Below are 21,889 nucleotides of genomic sequence, written 5' to 3' on the forward strand. Positions count from 1 at the left end.
TTTCCTTCTGCTGTGCATGGGGTCGCTATGAGTCGGAAACGACTCGACGGCACTTAACAACAACAACAACAACAACAACCATTTACTGTTTTTTAATATTAACATCTCTGTGAAGGTTCTCAATATAGTGCCGAAAACAGAGAAAGTTTTCATCATATTTATTCTCCTTTTCTTAGTCCAGGATATTTTTAAAGAGTAGGCTTATTCACTGTAAAAGTATGTTTTTAAAAAAAACCCAAAAACCTAAACTATAGATAAAAATTCTTGTAAAATATCACTGTGCTAAATATTGCTCCTAAGTATGAAATAACAATTTACACTTTAAAAGTAAAAATCATAGCAATGTTCTGGTTTTACATAGTTGTTATAGATAGCCTAAACTCAGCAAGAGTTGCATAAAATTTCAATAGAGACGAAAAACAAAATGAAATTTACTACTGCAATGAGGTTGAAGCAAGGAACATAGCTACTTCATAAGATTTATATCTTTAAGTACAAAGTTCAAAGAATAGGGTCACTCTTGGAAAGAAACGTATGCAAGAATACCAGTATTTAAATGCAGACTTTGAATATATTTCAAAAAAATAAAAACACTCACCAGGAGAATACTTAAAAATAAAAGGGTTGCTAGTAGCTAGTATGATAGAAGCAGACAGTAATGTTGGATATTTGCATTTGGGATTAAGTAGTTATGTTTTCCTTTTACCTTTTCTAGCTCTTCTTCCACTGCTTTTTTCTCCCTAATAACTCGTTCAATTTGGCCTTGTTTTTCGGCACACTCCTATAAATCAAAGACATACTGCAAATAAATATACATGATAAAACCTTGAGAAAAAAATTATTCATGAAAGTAATACTTCAGTTACCACAGGAAAGCCATATGGATCAACTAGGGGGAGATAAAAGAAAACGAAAAACTCAGTCTTCAGGATTTTAGAAATTGCCTCCTGCTATAGAATAAAGGAGTTCTAAGTAAACAGACTAAGTGAGTAACAGAGTTTGGGGGAATCCAAGAAGAAAAAAATAAACAAATACAACTCCTTTGTTACAGAATTGACAGCAACAGGTTGTCATACCACAGTTTTCCTTTTCATATACTCTTATCACATACTTTGAAAACAGAACAAACAATAGATAACTGTGCCTGAAAGGCCCATGGAAATATAAATATTAAAACCATTTAATTGTTTTTTTGTAACATTTACAGTCAATGGAACTACTATTAAAGATGTCTTATAAACATGAGTATAAAATATCCTGAAAAGGTTTTAATCAAAAAATTCAGCAAGCATATCAATTAATCAGTAAAATTTAATATTTTAATGAGAGTAAAACAAATTATAATCATATTATTATTATGTACAGCCAGAGAATAAATATGGCTATTTTCTACAAATTGTGAATCATGCTTTGGGTGAACATACATTGCTGACAACACACTACTACTACAACTACTACTACTACTACTACTACTACTGTTGCTATTGTTGGGTGCCATCGAGTTGATTCCTATTCACAATGATTCCGTGTGACAGAGCAAAATTGCCCCATAGGATTTTCTTGGTTGTAATCTTCATGGAAGTGGACCACCCAATTCTCCTGTGGAAGCTGCTGAAGGAGTTCGAACCATTAGCCTTTTGGGTAGCAGTTGAGCACCATAAAATGCAATAATCTTTATCAAAACTTTATTTTACAGAAGTAGTATATTTCATTATACTGTTAATTTTAAGATAAGCTTCCAAACTAAACTAAAAAAACTCTCACTGCCACAGAGTCAGATCTGACTCATAGCGACCAATCCTTGGGTTTCCGAGGCAGTATCTCTACGGAAGGAGATTGCTCAATCTTCCTTCTGAGGAGTGGCTGGTGGGTTTGAACTGCCAGCCTTCTGATTAGCAGTCAAATGCATGAGGCACTAAGCCACCAAAGCTCCCAAACTATGACCTCAAAATAATCACCTCAGATTTACAATGATCTTTAAACTTTTGTTATAAATAAAATGATTAATTTATATTTATTTTTTATTAAGATATATTCTTAGGGTATAAGAAATGAATCTTAAACATTTCATATAGTAAATTGCTAATCTATGATAAAGCAGTTTTATGGTTTGAAATTTGTGACTTCTCCTATGTTTATAACCCCTCCCATATGATTTTTACTGTAGATGCAGAAAACAAAGTTGCATTACATTTCTGGGTCTGGCCAGTGTGGTATAAAGGAAGGCATGTTTTGTGTTACAAATCCTTTTCTACCTAATCCACCGTCTCACTGCCAAATGATGACAGCTGAAAGAGTATTTGGTTACCCTGAGGTAACAAATGTAAAATGAAATAGAAAAATTGAAACCTTTCTATTCTGTCACATGGGGTTGCTATGAGTTGAATGAAAATCAACTGGAAGGCACCTACCAACAAGAATATACTCACTATTAGAAATTCATGCAGTACTAAATAAAATATTATATGTTACTATCAAAAGCTTTCCACAGATGTTCACTACATTAATATCCATCGATATTTGCTACCTTTAGGGGAATGCAACATAATGATAATCAATTTTTTTTTTTCAAGTACTTTTGGAGTATTTCCAAAATCACACCACAGTGTATCATAAAAACCAAATCAAATTCACTGCCATTGACTCAATTCCGACTCACAGAGACCCCCACTGGGTTTCTAAGGCTGTAAATCTTTACAGAAGCAGGCTGCCTCATCTTTCTTCTTTGGAGCACCTGGTGGGATAGAACCATCCACCTTTTGGTTAGAAGCCAAAAGCCTTAATCACTGTATCACAAGAGCTCCTTACAGTGCATCATAAAGGAAGTCTCAATAAATAGTAAGAATAAATATCATACAGATCATGTTCTGTGACCATTATGTACGCAGATTAAAAATCAATGATAAAAAAACAGTATAAATCCCCATGTATTTGGAAAAATATTCTCTGAAAAAATTCATGGAGCAAAGAAAAGATAAAAATGTAAGTTTTATTTTACATCTGAGCCTTTTACAATGAATCTTCTCCCATAATTTTATAAATTAACAGCACTAGCAACATTAAGCTCTTAAAGACTCTCAAGAAAAAGTATACTTAGTACAGAAAATAATGGCTGTTAGGTGCATATTCTCCAAATAGAGACAAGTGGCTGGAGATAACACTGACTCTGGCCCCTTCTTAAACTTAAGTGAAACATCTGCTCACTAACTTAAAATACATGTTTTTCTCTTTCCTACAAGCATAATTGAATTTGGGGTTGGTTAAAAGTTGCTTAACTTACCTCCCAGACTTCATCTTTATAGCATAGATGGTAAAACCCACTGCCATCGAATTGATTCGGACCCACACTGACCCTATAGGACAGAGGAGAACTTCCCCATAGGGTTCCCAAAGCCATATATCTTTACAGAAGCAGACTGCAACATCTTTCTCCCATGGAGTGGCTGGTGGGTTTGAACCACTGACCTTTTGGTTAGCAGTTGAATGCTTTAACCACTGCACCACCAGAGCCCCATATAGATGGTAAAATTGGTACTTAGTTTCAGAAAACAATAGTCAGGCATCAGGCCGTTATGACTCTAACAAACTGTTGACTGGGTTTTTTGAGAAACTCAGCTTTTCAAAATAGCTGAAGTGACCTCCTTTAAATATTTTCTAACACACTTAATATTTCAATACTTTCTAATTAGACAGTAGAGTTTTCTGCATATAATCTAAAATATGGCATCAGATAATGTCATATCTTCAGAAAAACTCCTAGCCATAAATTAGAATTGTTTTATTATAAAGCATAAGAAATAGCTTTTGTAATAATCTGAACTTGTCATATATATATATATATATTATATAATAAGAAATTACTTAAAAAATCCCTGCAGGTGCTTAAGCAGTCCATAGTCCTTTGAGGAAAAAGAAGAAATGTACTTGTCCTTCAAGAGTTTACAATCCATTCAATGATCCTGGACTAGGGTAGGACACTATTACTCCTTTTCTTCCACAAAGATCTGAATCATTTGGAAGCTAATCAGCCCATGACAGAAACAAATAAAATGGTAAGATGGCAGATGAGGAAGAAAAACAACAAAACTTAGCAGTGATTAACTGGCCACACTGTCTCCCATTCATTTTACTTAATGTTCCTCCATCATTAAACCACATGACAACACACAAATAGAAAGCAACACTGTTCATTGTTCTATATACTCAGCAGCTATACTAGTATTACAGGACATATTACACACTACAGAGTGTGTAGAATGTGGAAGGATATGCTCCTTCTTTCAGAAATATTTAAATATCAGTTAGCAAATATTTCCTAAAGAGTATACAAGTAAAATAACATACTAGGAAATGGAGAAAAATGAAGGAACACATAAGATACTTCTACTTTGAGGAGCCAGCAATCTATGTGAAGAGATAACATTTTCATAAAGAAGAGAGACACTAACATAAACTAATTTATACTATCTATTATAAGACACAATTCATTGCTAAATTGTACAGAGTATAAAATTAATATAGTTTCAGAGAAGATTAGATTTAATGAAGTTGTAAAATATCTTCCCAATCCCTAGATATTCCTGTAGTTTTCTTCCCTTGCAAGCAAGGTTATTAAATTCAATTTCACCAAATATACAACTTAAATTTATATTCTCATCCTTACTCTATTTCACAAATACTCTGTATTTTCCCCTCTCTGCCTACTCATCCTTTAGTACTCTTTTCTCTTGCAAAGCTTTCCTTTCTTCCTTCATACTGCCATATATACTTTTTTTTCTCTCTTTCTCCCTCATTTCCCAGATGAACCTCGCATATGGTAGGAGATACAGCTGGGTATGTCAGGAGCACCCTGTGTTTCTCTGTCAAAGACAAATAAATAATCATAGTAAAACACAGAAAGCATTGCCTATCTTTCTCATTAGACCAAAATTTCCATGATTGCAGAAAATATGTCTATCTTGATTTTCATTCTTTCTCTAGCATCTAGCAAAGGTCTTGGCTTAGTAAATATCCTTTGAATTAATGAATGTCCAATAACATGTATCTTGGCCTTGAAAATAAGGAGGGGTAGAAGGAAGTATCAGTAGTCTTCTAACATACCATCTGAAGGGCTGAAAGTTCTTCTGTTAACTGAGAAATCTGCACATTATATTGTTTTCTTGTGTTTGCAACCTGTAAATAAAGATATTTACAAATTCTTTAGGCCCAGAATGAAAATGACTAATATCTGATAAAAAAAAACTTAGGGTAATAATTTTTATTAAAAAAAAATAATTGTAGCTTTTAGGGCATAAAAGACAAATAAGCACATATAAACATTTGTCATGAGAGTGGAAAGAGACTGAGTGAGATGCTATATTTAAAAGAAGAGCAGTTGTCAAACTTTTTGGCTTCAGGATCCTTTTAAACTCTATAAATAACAAGACTTTGTTTATAATGGATTCTTTCTTTCAATATTTACTATATTAGAAGTGAAAAATCAGAATAACTTGTAACATTTACTTAATGATTTGAAAACAGTAAATCATGACATGTTAACATAGCTAATGTATTTTTAAAGAAAAGAGTTTCAAAATGAAAAATATTTTATAATACTAAAACTGTCTTATATTTTTTGCCAATCTCTTTAATGTCTGACTCAATACAATTCTCATATATACTTCTGCATTCCCACCACTTGTCTGGCAGTTTGTTGTACTGTGGTGGCTTGTGTGTTACTGTGAGGCTGGAGGCTTAACACTGGTATTTCAAATACCAGCAGTAAAACCCAAGGTGGACAGGTTTCAGCAGAGCTTCTAAGACCAAGAAAGACTCAGAAGAAAGAAGAGGCCATCCACTTCTCAAAAAATTGGCCAGTGAAAGTCTTATGAATAGCAGTGAAACACTGTCTGATATATTACTGGAAAATTTTCTTAATAGCCCTGAAACACTGTCTGATATAGTGCAAGAAGATGAACCCCTCAGGTTGAAAGGCACTCAAAATACAACTGGGGAAAAGCTGCCTCCTCAGAGTAGAGTCAACTTTAATGATGTGTATAGAGTAAGCTTTCAGGAGACGGTTCCATTTGCTGATGTGGCACAATTCAAAATGGGAAGAAACAGATGCAAACATCCATTAATAATCAGAATATGAAATGTATAAAGTATGAATCTAGGAAAACTGGAAGTGATCAAAAATGAAATATAATGCATAAAGATTAATATCCTAGGCATTAGTCTGCTGAAATAGAATGGTTTTGGCCATTTTGAGTCAGAGAACCACATGATCTAATGTGCCAGGAATGACAAATTGAAGAAGAATGGTATGACATTCATTGTCACAAAAAATGTTTCAAGATCTATCCTGAAGTATAATGCTGTCAGTGACAGGATAATATCCATATGCCTATAAGAAGACTAGTTAATATTACTATTATTCAAATTTACACACCAACCACCAAAGCCAGAGATGAGGAAAGTGAAGGCTTTTTACCAATTTCTGCAGTCTGAAATTGACCAAACATGCAGTCAAAATGTGTTGATTATCAGTGATGACTGGAATGAAAAAGTTGGGAAAAAAGAAGAATCACCAGTAGTTGGAAAATATGGCCTTGATGATAGAAATGACGCTGGAGATTGCATGACAGAATTTTGCAAGACCAACGATGTATTCATTGCAAATACCTTTTTTCAAAAACACAAATGATGGTTATACATGTGGATGTCAAAAGATAAAGCAATCAGATAGACCATATCTGTGGAAAGAGGCCAAGGAAAAGCTCAATATGTTCAGCCAAAACAAGGCCAGGAGCTGACTGTGGAACAGACCATCAATTGCTCATATGCAAGTTCAACTTGAAGCTGAAGACAATTAAAACAAGTCCACAAAAGCCACAATGTGTCCTTGATTATATCCCTCCTGAATTCAGAGATCATCTAAAGAAGAGATTTGATGCACTGAACACCAATGACTGAAAACCAGAGGAATTGTGGGATGATATCAAGAACATCATCCATGAAGAAAGAAAAAGGTCATTAAAAAGACATGAAAGGAAGAAAAGATCAAAATGGATGTCAGAAGAGACTCTGAAACTTGCCCTTGAATGGAGAGTAGCTAAAGCAAATGGAAGAAATGACAAGATAAAGAAGCTGAACAGAAGATTTCAAAGAGCAGCTCGAGAAGACAAAGTCAATTTTCATAATGAAATGTACAAAGACCTGGAATTAGAAAACCAAAAGGGAAGAACACACTCAGCCCCAAGCTGAAAGAACTGAAGAAAAAATTCAAGCCTCAAATTGCAATACTGAAAGATTCTATGGGTAAAATATTGAATGATGCAGAAAGCATCAAATGGAAATGGAAGGAATACACAGAGTCACTGTACCAAAAAGAATTGGTCAAAGTTCATCCATTTCAGGAGGTAGCATAAAATGAAGAACCCAATGGTACTGAAGGAAGAAGTTAAAGCTGCATTGAAGGAATTGGCAAAGAACAAGGCTCCAGGAATTGACAAAATACCCAGTGAGATGTTTCCACAAACAGATGCCATGCTGGAGGCACTTACTCATCAATGCAAAGAAATCTGGAAGACAGCTACCTGGCCAAGTGCCTTGAAAAGATCCATATTTGTACTCATTCCAAAGAAAGGTGATCCCACAGAATGTGGAAGTTACTGAACAATATCATTAATACCATACGCAAGTAAAATCTTGCTGAAGATAATTCAAAAATGGTTGCAGCAGTATATTGACATGGAACTTCTAGAAATGCAAGCTGGATTCAGAAGAGAACATGGTTTGAAGGATATCATTGCTGATGTCAGATGGATCTTGGCTCAAAGCAAAGGATACCATAAAGATGTTTACTTGTGTTTTATGAACTATGCAAAAGCATTTGATTGTGTGGATCCCAACAAATTATGGGTAACACTGAAAAGAAGGGGAATTCCAGAAAATTTTATTGTACTCATCAGGAACCTGTACATATCCAGGAGGCTGTCATTCACACAGAACAAGGGGACACTTTATGGTTTAAAATCAAGAAGGGAATGCATCAAGGTTGTACCCTTTCACCATACTTATTCAGTCTGCAGGTTCAACAAATAATCTGAGAAGCTGGACTACAGGAAGAAGAATTGGAGGAAGACTCATTAATAACCTGCAATATGCAGATGACACAACCTTGCTTGCTGAAAGTGATGATGACTTGAATGATTTACTGATGAAGATTAAAGACTTCAGTCTGAAGTATGGATTATATCTCAATATAAAGAAAACAAAAATCCTCACAACCAGACCAATAAGCAGCATCACTATAAATGGACAAAAACTGAAGTTTTTACAGATTTCATATTACTTGGTTCCACTATCAACACCAATGGAAGTAGCGGTCAAGACATCAGACAATATACTGTATTGGGCAAATCTGCTGCAAAAGACCTCTTTCTAGTGTTAAAGAGCAAAGATGTCTCCTTGAAGACTAAGGTGCACCTAACCCAAGCCATGGTATTTTCAATTGCCTCATATGCATGTGAGAACTGGACAACGAACAAAGAAGACTGAAGAAGAGTTGATGCTTTTGAATTGTGGTGTTGGTGAAGAATACTGAAAATACCGTGGACTACCAAAAGAATGAACAAATCTGTCCTGCAAGAAGTGCAGCCGGAATGCTCCTTGAAGTGAGAATGGCCAGACTTTGTCTCACTTACTTTGGTCATGTTGTCAGAAGGAACTATTCCCTGGAGAAGGATATCATGCTATGTAAAGGGGAGAGTCAGCAAAAAAGGGGAAGGCCCACGACAAGATGGATTGAAACAGTGGCTGGAATGATGGGCTCTGGTATATCAAGGTTTGTAAGTATGACAGAGGACTAGGCAATGTTTTGTTTCGTCGTACATAGGGTTGCTATGAGTCAGAGCTGACTCAATGGCACCTAACAACAACAACAACAACACCACCTCTGCATTCAACTTCTGTTATTAAATAACATGTAGTCTCTGGAAACCCACCATATATTCATAAGAACAAGTGTAAAAAAGAAAAGAGATGCCCTTTTATAATTATGAAAGTAGTTGTGACCTCAAGAGCTCCCTAAACCACATTCCGTAAACTGCTTCCATAAAGCCAGTCAAGAGAAAAACAAAATTACATACTAAAAATGTTATTAACAACTTTAAAAACACTTTACACATAGAACATTTTTTATATTACACATCATATCCTAAGGCTAAGTAAATTACTTTGTAAGAAAAGCCTTTACTTGAATTAACATTTTAACTATCTGCAGAAACACTGCATTTCATGTGCACATAGTATTTTGAAGAACTAGTGACATCTCACAGGATGGCTCCTATGAAACAGCTTTCTCCAAAGAGTATTCATGCTTTTTAAAAAGACATTAGTTATATTGACACCAATAGCATATCATTAGTAAGCTTTTAGGATCACTGGGAATTTCTTGGATCAGAATCTTACAAAATGGATTTTCTAAAACAACATGTAAACCTTCTTCAGAACATTTACAACACTGTCATATACTTATTTGGTCAATAATAATGAGTTTTCTTTTTGAAGACCTGCCAAATATATGAGAGTAAATTTTAACTCTACTTCAGATTATAATCAGATGTAGACTTTTCCTATGAATAATCATATTAAGGATCAATTTATTCTATCCATGGGTCAATAATAACCACAATTAGCATTTACTGAGGACTACTGTGTGTTAGGAACTATTTAGGGTTTTTTATGTATGTTATTTCATTTAATATTCACAACAATCCAATGAGATAGTAATTATATCCATTACAGATATGGAAGACTGAAGTAAAGAGAAATAAAGTCAGGAAGGACTCCAGCATACCAAAATTTTTGTTCTTGTAAGGCCAATTATATCTGCCTAAATCTTACATACTTTTTTTAATAAAGTCTTCTTAGTATCTATAAATGATGTAGCGATGTAGCTAACATAAAAGGTTATGATCATAGTAAGGTAGACATTTTGAAATATTTTTATAGCAACGCTAAAAATTAAAGTGAATTAAATGATTTATACTTTTTAGTGCAAGCTGGATTCAAGAGAGGACTTGGAACAAGGGTTATCATTCCTGATGTCAGAAATGATAACAGATTGGCTGAAAGCAAAGAATACCAGAAAGATGTTTATTTGTGTTTTATTGACTTTGCAAAGGCATTCGACTATGTGGATCATAACAAATTATGGATTACAATACAAAGAATTGGAATTCTAGAACACTTAATTATGCTCATGAAGAACCTGTATGTACATAGACTAGGAGGCTATCATTCAAACAGAACAAGGAGATACTGCATGTTTAAAATTAGAAGGGTGTGCATAGGGGATGTATCCTTTTACTATACTTATTCAATCTGTATTGTTGTTGTTAGGTGCCATTGAGTCATCTTTGACTCATAGCAACCCTATGCACAGCAGAACAAAACGCCACTTGGTCCCACGCCAGCTCCACGATCCCTGTGATACTTGACCTCATAGCCGCAGCCACTGTGTCATTCCATCTGGTTGACAGCCTTCCCCTCTTTCTTCAACCCTCCACCTTACTAAGAATGACATCCTTCTCAGGGAATAGTGCCTTCTGATAACATTATCAAAGTAGGTGAGATGAAGTCTGGCCATTCTCACTTCCAAGGAGCATTCCAGCTGCACTTCCCCCAGGACAGATCTGTTAGTTCTTTTAGCAGTCCATGGTACTTTCAGCTTCTTCACCAGCACCACAACTCAAAAGCATCAATTCTTCTTTGGTCTTCTTTATTCATTGTCCAGCTCTCACATGTATACGAGGTGACTGAAAATATCATCGCTTGTGTCAGGCACAACCTAGTCCTCAAGGAGACATCTTTGCTCTTCAGCACTAAAAAGAGGTCCTTTGCAGCCAACTTGCCCAGTGCTATACGTCATCTGATGTCCTTACTTTTGCTTCTATTGGCATCAATTGTAGAACCAAGCAATGTGAAGTCTTTGACAACCTCAATCTTTTCTCCATTTATTGTGATGCTGCTTATTGGTCCAGTTGTGAGGATTTTTGTTTTCTTTATAATGAGATGTAATCCATACTGCAGACTGTATTCTTCAATCTTAATCAGTAAGTACTTCAAGTTATCCTCACTCTCAGCAAGCAAAGTTGTATCATCAGTGTACCGCGGGTTGTTAATGATTCTTCCTCCAATCTTGATGCCACGTTCTTCAGCCTGTATGCTAAGCAAATAATCCAAGAAGCTGGACTATATGAAAAACATGGCATCAAGACTGGAGGAATAATCAGTAACAACCTGAGATATGCAGACGACACAATTTTGCTTGCTGAAAGTGAGGATGACTTGAAACACTTACTGATGAAGATTAAAGACTACAGTCTGCAGTATGGATTACACCTCAACATAAGGAAAACAAAAATCCTCACAAATGGACCAAAAAGCAGCATCACAATAAGCGGAGAAAAGACTGAAGTTGTTGAAGATTTCATTTTACTTGGATCCACAATCAACACTCATGAAGCAAACTCAAGAAATCAAGACGTTGTACTGCACTGGGCAAATCTGCTGCAAAAGACCTCTTTATAGTTTTGAAGAGCATAGCTGTTACTTTGAAGACTAAGGAGCTCTGGTAGCTTAATGCCTAAGGCACTTGACTGCTAACCAGAAGGCTGGCAGTTCAAACCCACCAGCCACTATTTGGAAGGACGATGGGGCAATCTACTTCCATAGTGATACCGCCTCGGAAACCCAAGGAGGGGTCGCTATGAGTTGGGTCCGAGTCGACGGCACATAACAACAACATCCTAAGCCATAGTATTTTCAATCGCCTCATATGCATGTGAAAGTTGGACAATGAACAAGGAAGACTGCAGAAGTGTTGATGCCTTTGAATTACGATGTTGGCAAAGAAAAAATAATATGGATTGCTAGAAGAATGAACAAATCTGTCCTGGAAGAAGTGCAGCCAGTATGCTCCTTTGAATCAAGAATGGCCAAACTTCATCTTACCTACTTTGGTAATGGTGTCAGAAGGGACAACTCCCTGGAGAAGGATCTCATGCTTGGTAAAGTGAAGGGTCACTGAAAAAGGGAAAGACGCTTAACAAGATGGATTGACATAGTGGCTGCAATGATAGGCTCAAGTATAGCAAGGATTGTGAGGATGGTGCACAGCCAGGCAGTGTTTAGTTCTGTTGTACCTAGGGTCACTATAAGTCGGAGTCAACTTGATGGTACCCAACAACAACAACAACATACGTTTTAGAAAGACTGTGTAGGACTACTAACATTGAACTTTTATGCTCCAAAGGTCATAAGGAATTTTCTAGGGTCACTTATCTGTTAAACATAATGTAAACTTTCATTCTTTGAGCTAATGAAAAAGTGAGACAGTGTTCTGGTTACCTAGTGCCACTCTGACAAGAATATACCACAAATGGGATGGCCTTAACAAATAGGAGTTTATTCTTACAATTTGGAGGCTGTAAGTCCAAGTTCAAAGTGCTAGGCTCTAGGGACTGGATGAAAGCCCCTCAATCTTAGGGTCCAGCTCTGCTTCCTGCTCCCAGCCCACTGGAGCTAGAGGCGTTTCTTCACTCAGACACATGCTGGGTGCTGAGGCTGAGAAGCCCCAAGGTTGACAAGTAAAAAGGCAAAGTCCTGATGTTACCAAACCACACGGCAGGCCATTAACTTAAGTCCATTTTAAGTCCCAAGGCTGGCAGAGCATAGCAGGCTGCTGAGCAACAACTTGGCTACATGCAGGGTTTAAGTGTGCCATAGGCTAGAACCATTCCAAAGGCTTCTCCTTAAATACAGGAAGCAGACCACATCCTAAAGGCAGCTACTCAGCTGCTTGTAGTAGATCCCACCATGGAGTTGATTGCCAGTCTCATCATGGGGAATAACTACCACCAGCTGCCCAGCCTCTCAACCAGGCCCAGCCAAGTTGACACACAAACATAACTATCACAGATAGGAACATCATTTATGCAAGAAAACTAAAGAGCCAATTTGAGAACAGAAAACGGTAATAATAGTAATGGCTTATAACTTATATAATTAAAAAGATCCATGTGATACTAAAAAAAAGGAGGAAACTTTTCTTCACAGAAAAATGACAGCTAATAAATGCATAGAAGGAATGATAGAAGAAAAATTTCAAATCTACTATATGTTGTTGTTAAGTGCCGTCGAGTCGTTTCTGACTCATAGCGACCCCATGCACAGCAGAACGAAACACTGCCCGATCCCGCACCAGCCCCACAATCCCTGCTATACTTGAGTCCATCATCATAGCCACCGTGTCAATCCATCTCGTTGAAGGCTTCCCCCTCTTTTGTCGACCCTCCACCCTACCAAGCATGACATCCTTCTCCAGGGAATGGTCCCTTCTGACAACATGACCAAAATAGGTGGACGAAGTCTGGCCATTCTTGCTTCCAAGGAGCATTCTGGCTGCACTTCCTCCAGGACAGATCTGTTAGTTCTTTTAGCAGTCCATGGTACTTTCAGCATTCTTCGATATGAGTAGTAACTAAAGCATTGGACTGCTAACCAGAAGGTTGGTGGTTCAAACCCACCGGCCATTCCATGGAAGGAAGAGAGGCAATCCACTTCCATAAAGATTTACTGCCCAAAGGGAGTCACTATGAGTCAGAATCAACTCAGTGGCAGTGAGTTTGGTTTTTTATATAGTATTTATTTTAGGCAGAGATCATCAGTGGATGCTAAGACCACTAGGTGAAAGATATGGGTAGAAAAGGATCCCTTCATGGTTTTAAAGTATCCCTCCCAATTACTTATTAAGTATACAATGTAGAGATGTGGTATTACTATCTTTACCATCTGGTCAAGCTTAACATCCCTGGCAGAATCACATCTTGACATTACATCTTCCCGGTGTATGAAATGGAAAGTAGACATCATCACCCTGCCAGCAAGACCTGATCTAATCATAAGGACATAGTCCCATGAATTCAGAATGTGCGATATTCTGCAGGACAACTGGCCTGTATTCCGTCTACATCATACATAAAGGAAGGCAAAAGATGAGACTAAACTGATAGGGCCTAGAGAGACACAGCAACTAAATATAACCTAGGAACTTTGATTGGATCCTGGATTTATAACAAAACAAAATAAGCCAAAAGAATATTTTAAAGAAATTGAGGAAATTTGAGTGTGGACTGTACTGACGTAATGTTGATTTTTTTTTTTTCTTTTAGGTATGGTTGTAGTGGTATGGTTGTGTAGGAAAATGTCCTTTTTGTGGGGAAATGGATGCTGAGGTATTTAGGAATAAAGTGTCATGATCCTTGTGGCCTACATTTGAATGATCACAAAAGGGGAGAGTGTGCACTTATATAGAGACACAGAATGGATGTGACAAGCCATTCGGAATTATCTGGGTGAGGGGTAAATTGGTATTCACTGCACTGCTCTTTCAGCCATTTTATGGATTTGGAAATTTCTAAAAATAAAAATGATATTAAACTAATGGCAATAAACTTTTCATCATGATTGAGAGCAGAGCTCTTAAATCAATACACTTGCATTTATAGCCCAGCTCTGCCACCTCCTAGAGATGGAATCCTAAGTAAGTTACTTAACTTCTCTGTATTTCATTTTCTCATTTTTAAGATGGATTTTCATGGTTCCTTCCTTCTAAACTTATTTTACACTGTCAAACTTCATTAGAATACTTACGAACTGATTCATATCTACAGCAGCAGAAAATGAAAACATTACGTATATTTTGAATATCTCTTTGTATGAAAGCATATAACTCAATTATTTTAACTGGAAGACATTAAATTTAGTCTTGATAATAAATGATAAACAACTTAATTCACAAATTGTGTAAACAGCATCAGGATGCGATTAAAACTATGCTTGGATCGGTATGGCTCTGCCTATTAGTATATATTTCTTAGAGATTTTGTAAGGAATTTAGCTGCTAATCAGAAGGTGGGCAGTTCAAACCCACCTGGTGTTCCACAGGAGGAAGAAGAGGTAATCTACTTCTGTAAAGATTTTACAGCCTTGGAAATCCTACAGGGCTCACTATGAGTTGGCATCAACTCGATGACAGTGGTTTCTCAGGGATTTCAGTTTCTTAACCAATCAAGTAAGAGGTTAAACTAGATCTAGTGGGTCCTGAGAAATTTTTAAGATATTATAAACAACAATAGGCTTTCTTCTTTCCTACTGGGCACTTTAAGTTTATTTTTGAGACTTTCAAAAATTTTACTTCAGCTTCATTGTAATTCTAGTATAAATCCTTCTCTCCTTTCTACTATTCAATGGTAGGGGCTACAATCCTGGGACACTTTTTATTTGAAATATATCAAAATTGCTGCAATCCGCGGTCCCTCCAAAAAAAAAACAAAAACACCTTTTTGGCATCTATTTGATTTCTACTCATAGCATAGTTCTACAGAATAAGACTGCCACATCTTTCTCTAGCAGAATAGCTGCTAAGTATGAACCACAGATCTTACATCTAGCAGCCTAGTGCTCAACCACTTTGCCATCAGGGCTTAGCTGATGGCTAATTAGCTAGGTCTCTCAGGCACAAACTTAGGTAATATTCAGTCTTTAGTTATAATTTAAATCTTAAATTTTAAATGTAATTAAAAATCCCTTACTTCTTTCCTGGTTCTTATGGAAGCATCTTGTACAAGCCGAGAAATTGTTTCTTTCATTTTCTCCACATCTTCTTGTTTTTGCTTCTCTTCAAGCAGGGCCTTCAGAAAACAATCATTTCTAGTTATTATACATCACTGCATTATTAGTAAAGATAACATAATATATGGGTAAAAATCTATCCATTCATTATTTTCTTGAAAGTAAACATCTTCTAAACTTCCGGGGCCTATCCATTTAGACATTTTGCCTAAGTCATGAATGATATTTATTTTCCCTAACCTCCTTACCTGACCTTGCACTAACTACAAAGTTGTTCATGTTCTTTGGTATTTATTTTAGTCAGTATTTCTATCACTTTTGAAGAGACAGCTGGAAATCCTAGAGTCACTTTTGTATTTTCTTTCTCCTCAGATCCTCTACAAAATAGGTTATCAAATCAATTATATCCTTGGAAAAATCTCCTGGATTTCCCTTTCTATTATTTGCCATCATTCAGATTAGGTCTGCCTTAGTTCTCCACTGCTGCTGTAACAGAAATATCACAAGTCCATGGCTTTAACAAAGAGGAATTTATTCTTTTATAGTTTAGGAGGTTAGAAGTCCAAATCTAGAGTGTTTGTTTGAGGGGCTGGATGAAGTCCCCTTGACCTTGGGCTTCAGCTCTGCCTCTGGTTCCAGGCCCACTAGAGCTGGAGGAATGTCCAAACTCAGGCAGCTTCTGGCTGCTGAGGCTGACAAAATCAAGATTGGCAGGTAAAATGACACAATCCCAAAAGCAGTAGGCAAGATGGCAAGCCACTGATTCAAGTTCAAGAACAATTCCCAAGATCAGCAGGCAACACAGCAGGCCACTGGTTCAAGTCCAGAAATTAGAGATGAAGACTTGGCCAAATGCAGGATCTAGATGTGCCAGAAAGCTAGACCTTCCTCAAAGCTTCTCCATATATACTAGTAGCAGGCCACACCTCAAAGGCAATTATTTAGCAGCTCACAGCATATTCCACTCCATCATGGAGTTGACTACAGTCTCATCATGGGAAATAACTAACATCCAGCTGTCAAGCACTCAAAACCTTGGCCCAGAAAAGCTGACACACAACCTTCACTACCACAAAGTCCCTTACCATCTCATCCCACAGACTGCCACAGACACTACCTACTTTGTCTCCTTAATGGGTTTCTATCCCTCCAAACAAACATTTCCATCTCCCAACTAAGAACTGTTCTTATAATCCTAGATTTGTTGTCAGGTCATACCCCATTTCTTTGCTTCCGTGTGGAGTACAACTCTTTCAAAGTCTTCTCCCATCTATTTTTACTTTCATTCCAATCATGCTTTCCCCACTTATGATCTTTACATTGATAATCTATGAGTAAGCTTTACGTGTTTATCTTAAATATCTATCAGCTGCACTTGAGATAATGGGTTACTTTCTTTTCCTTGTTTTACTTTATTTGGCTTTCAGACATCACAGTATTGGTTTACCTCTTACCTCACTGACAATTCCTTCTCAGTCTGCATTGCTGGTTCTTTCTCTTCTCTCAAACCTCTTAATATTGGATTACCCAAGACACAGACCTTGGTCCTCTTCTCTATGTCCGCCTCTTGGTGGTTTAATTTTATGGTTTTAAATATCATTCATATGCTGACAATATCCAAATTCATATTTCTAACCCAGCTATCTTTCAGAGCTCTGAATTCCTCTGATTATGCATGACTGAATCTCTTTTTTGATCACCTCACATTAAGTGGCTTTTTCTCTGATTTCAGTATGTTCCAAAGCTACCATAAACAGGCCCATCTGTTTTTTTTCATTTTTTTTTTTTAAATGCACTTCCCCCTGCTTACATAAGTAAGTTAGTGAGAGGAACAAGTGTTCTGATGTAAAAACTTTGTGGGGTAAAATGGGACAATGAGTAGGGGTTGTTGTTGTTGTTATGTGACGTCGAGTTGGACCCAACTCATAGCGACCCCTCCTTGGGTTTCTGAGGCAGTATCACTACGGAAATAGATTGCCCCACCTTCCTTCCAAGGAGTGGCTGGTGGATTTGAACCTCCAGCCTTCTGGTTAGCAGTCAAATGCTTAGGCACTATGCTATCAGAGCTCCCGATGAGTAGGGGAGGAAGCACCATAAAAGTCTAAGCCTAGGAGGTCAAGAAGGAATACTAGGCTGTGCTTCCTGCTTATTTGAATAATGGGCTGAGAGAACCCTTGCTTTCTGTGAACAAGAAAGAGGATGGGAACTCTCTAGCATTTAAGCAATGAGCCCAGAGACATCTTAGTATTGCAGCCATAGCCACTGCGAAAGTCTGTTGACTAAGGATTTGGAAGAGATTTGGGGGACAGGCAATGAGTGTTACTACTTCCCTTTTTGTGCACTGTGCTCCACATATAGCTAGGCTTGCTCATATAGTTAGGCTTTGTAGGGCAGAAATAATGTTGTTCTGACCTTATTTTTTTCTAGCTTGCTAAGCTGTTTAGAACAATTCTCAAGCATATTGTCACTATTGTATGACTTTTAACCATTCTAAGAGACAGCATTCAGATAATAGAAAGGAATAATGCCTGAAAGGCATGATAAGCAGCTCAGCCTTTCCACAGTTTGGATTTGGACAATTATTTATTTTTCATTTCTTGTTATTTCTTATCAGGAGCTCTGGTAGCATAGTGCCTAAGGCACTTGACTGCTAACCAGAAGGCTGGCAGTTCAAACCCACCAGCCACTCCTCAGAAGAAAGGTTGTGCAATCTACTTCCATAGTGATACCACCTCGGAAACCCAAGGAGGGGTCGCTGTGAGTAGGGTCTGACTCAACAGCACATAACAACAACAACATTAGTTCTTATATACATAACTTATAGCTTGTTCTATTCTTAGTAGCTGTCTTGGAAAATATGTAAAAAAGGAAATAAAAATAAAACAAAGCATTTCTTTTGTATCCCCCATATACTATGCATTCAGTAAGTGTTTATTAAACGAATTAATGATCTCTACATAATGGAAATAAGAACATTAAAAATAAACCTGTCTAATTGGTGACCTCTATAAATAATGTAACATTCATATGGAAGTGGTATAAGATAAGAAACATTATATATGATAGCATAGGAATTGCAATTGTTAGATAGTTAAAAAAAAAATAAAAGGAAAACAAAAACAACTGTGATGGGAATGCACCAGTTAATCTTTACATCTATATGTAATTAAGGACAATTAAAGTTCCTACTCTAGTAATTATGTAGGTTCTGAGGAGGAAACAGAGAAATATGATTCATCTGACTGAACTGAATATTATATAGGGTATACTGCAGTAAAGTGTTAAAACAGATTTTTTAAAAATACGAGTCTATAAGGGATGAAGATTAGTTATACAAGGATTGGGAGACATAAAAAAAGTTTGTTATATATCAGTTTTGGTAGAGAATTAACTGATATTTTATCATATTTTATGACATTAAGTGTTACAATCCGAGAAGATGCTATGTCTATTAATGGAAAGTTTCATCCAGCCATTCTGCAGTTATTCTTTCTCTTACTGTTAGGCCATATGAGGGAATATCCAGTATTTTATTATTTACAAACATGTTTACTAGATTTCTTACCTGATTTTTTTGAAGGTTAGCTTCTTCTAAGAGTTGTACGCTATTTCTAGCTCTTACAATAGCTTCAAATTTCTCATTTTCCAATTCAGTGCACTTCGCTTGTAACTCTCTGCTCTGTTTTTCCAGATTTGTTTTCTCTGCTCTTAATTGATTGGTTTCTTGGATTGCCACACATAATCTAGAAATTAATATTGACATTGTAAAGTTAAATATATTTAAAGTGAAGGAGGGAGATGAGAGATTTACTGAGCATTTATAATAGGTCAAGTAGTATGTCAGTTACCTTCACATATATTACCTCATTTCATCCTGAGAACAGTTCTGCAAAGTAGATTTCATTGTCTTTATTTAAAAAAATGACAAACAGGTCCAAAGAGGTTAAGCACTTGATTATAGTCACATGTTAAATAAGCAGTGATGCTGGGACCTAGCCTAGATATTCTGAATCTATAATTAATGCTTTTATCTTTCTATAATATTATACTATATATACAGTTACATGACAGTGTTATAAAACTAATTCATAAGGAATGAGTTGTTCCTCATATTTATGTGGTCTTTCTTTTTATTTTTCCTTGTTTGCCTTGGTTCCTGTTTCTTACTCTCTTCCTACTATCTATCCAGATAATCCATGTTAACTAATAAATATCTTTGAATATTTTTCTCCATGTCCATATAATACAAATTTATACTTACATACATATTCATAACATATAAACACCTATCCACAGAGGTTTTTAGACATACTTTTTTCTATTTAAAAATTAAGACCGTAGTATATACCTTGCCTACATTTGCTTTTCTCATTCAATAATATCTTGTGGAAATCTCTTCAAGTGACATTCAGAAGCTCCTTCCTAAGTCAGATGGATATAACCTGATTTCACTATTAATTTACATTTCCTTGGTGGTGTACTTCCTAAGGTATTTGACTGCTAACCAGAAGGCTAGTGGTTCAAACCCACCAGCCACTCCTCTGAAGGAAGATTGGACAATCTACTTCTGTAGAGATATCGCCTCAGAAACTCAAGGAGGGGTCACTATGAGTTGGATCCGACTTGACGGCAGAGAATGTGGTTTTGGTTTTGGTTTTGGTTAACTACTAGAAAGGAGCTCTGGTGGTGCAGTGCTTAAGGCATTTGGCTTCTAACCAAAAGTTTGAACCCCACAACTCCTCTGTGGGAGAAAGATAAGGCAATCTGCTTACATAAATATTTAAAGCCTTGGAAACACTATGGGGCAGTTCTACTCTGTCTTATAGGGTTGTGATTGACTCCATGGCAGCGGGTAGGTTGACTACTAGAGATTCAAGCATATTTTCTTAAGTTTGTTAGCTATATTAGAAGATTTTGCTTTCAAATTTCCTCTTCATAATTTCTGCCATTTTTTTCCGATGGGTTATTTGCTTTCTTTGTTCCTTTATAAGAATTCTTTGAACATTACAGGTATTAATACTGTCCTCTATGCGGCAAATATTTTTTCTACCTTAGATATTGATTCTATATAAGGAATCTTTATCACATTAAAATTACTATTTTAGTACGGCTAAATTTGAATTTTTTTAACAGCTTCTGGGATCTAAATCTTTGTAAAACTTATTTTCCTCATCCACAGATTATTAATATAATTTGATAGATTTCCTCAAAAGACTGGTATGGCATTAATTTTTTATACTTTCAAACTTTTAATCCATCTGGAATTTAGTTCTGATTTAGTAACTGATGAAACACAAGTTTCATCGTACCTGAAATATGCAAATATCGCAATTTATGTAATTATGATTATCATGTTCTACTGATCTATTTGTCTAGTATATGCCCCAATCATATAAATTTAATTACAGTGGCTTTATAACATGTTCTGATTCCCTCACATTTCATACATTTCTTTGTTATTTTCAACCATTTTTTTAAAAGTAGTACAAAGAGATGTTTTCTCTATTCTCTCTTCCTTCTTCCTACCCACAGAAGCACCAGGAGGAGGTGCCACTGCTCCTAGCACACCCCGCACTCTCCCAGCATTGAGAATTAAGAGAAACTAGTCTACTTTCTAGAAGCTCTGGTAGCTAGTGCCTAAGACACTTGACTGTTAACCAGAAAGCTCAAACCCACCAGCCACTCCCTGGAAGGAAGGTTGGGCAATCTACTTCCATAGTGATACTGCCTCAGAAACCCAAGGAGGGGTCACTATGAGTCAGATCTGACTCGACGGCACATAACAACAACAACAACCACCGTCTACTTTCTATTTAATTCCTCTATGTTCTAAACATCTTTTTGCTGCTGTTGTTTAATAGAGCTGCGTAATTCTGAACTAAGTGTGTTAAGATCTATAGGTTCTTAGTTGACAGCAACAGAAGCCACTTCTAATTGAAACATGAAAAATCCCTAAAAATCAAACTTGTTGCTGCCAAGTTAATTCTGACTCACGGCAACCCCAGGTGTTTGAGAGGAGAACTTCTCCATAGAGTTTTCAACAGCCAGTATCTTTTGAAAGCAGATCACCACACCTTTCTTCTGATGTACCTCTGAGTGGATTTGCCAATTTTAGTTAGTAGCCAAATGTTTAACCTTTTTAATTAGGATTCCTAACATAAGCAGAAAAGAAGTTTACTAAAAGGAATATTGGTTAGTTCACAAGTTC

The 21,889-nt window shown here is 36.5% G+C and overlaps 1 protein-coding gene across 1 annotated transcript in view; it reads right to left on the reverse strand.

The window, feature by feature from the left end:
• Window positions 1-21,889, reverse strand: part of SCLT1 (sodium channel and clathrin linker 1) — a 346,111-nt gene that overhangs the window by 147,143 nt on the left and 177,079 nt on the right. The window contains exons 12-15 of the mRNA XM_007952997.1: window positions 19,247-19,424; window positions 15,642-15,740; window positions 5,101-5,172; window positions 707-781 (exon numbers count right to left, since the gene is read on the reverse strand). Coding sequence (XP_007951188.1) covers window positions 707-781; window positions 5,101-5,172; window positions 15,642-15,740; window positions 19,247-19,424 — 424 coding nt within the window. The remainder of the gene's footprint in view (window positions 1-706; window positions 782-5,100; window positions 5,173-15,641; window positions 15,741-19,246; window positions 19,425-21,889) is intronic.

The sequence above is a fragment of the Orycteropus afer genome, unplaced genomic scaffold (assembly GCF_000298275.1).
Source record: "Orycteropus afer afer isolate SDZICR_OR568_19922 unplaced genomic scaffold, OryAfe1.0 scaffold00367, whole genome shotgun sequence".
In the NCBI taxonomy this organism is placed as follows: domain Eukaryota; kingdom Metazoa; phylum Chordata; class Mammalia; order Tubulidentata; family Orycteropodidae; genus Orycteropus; species Orycteropus afer.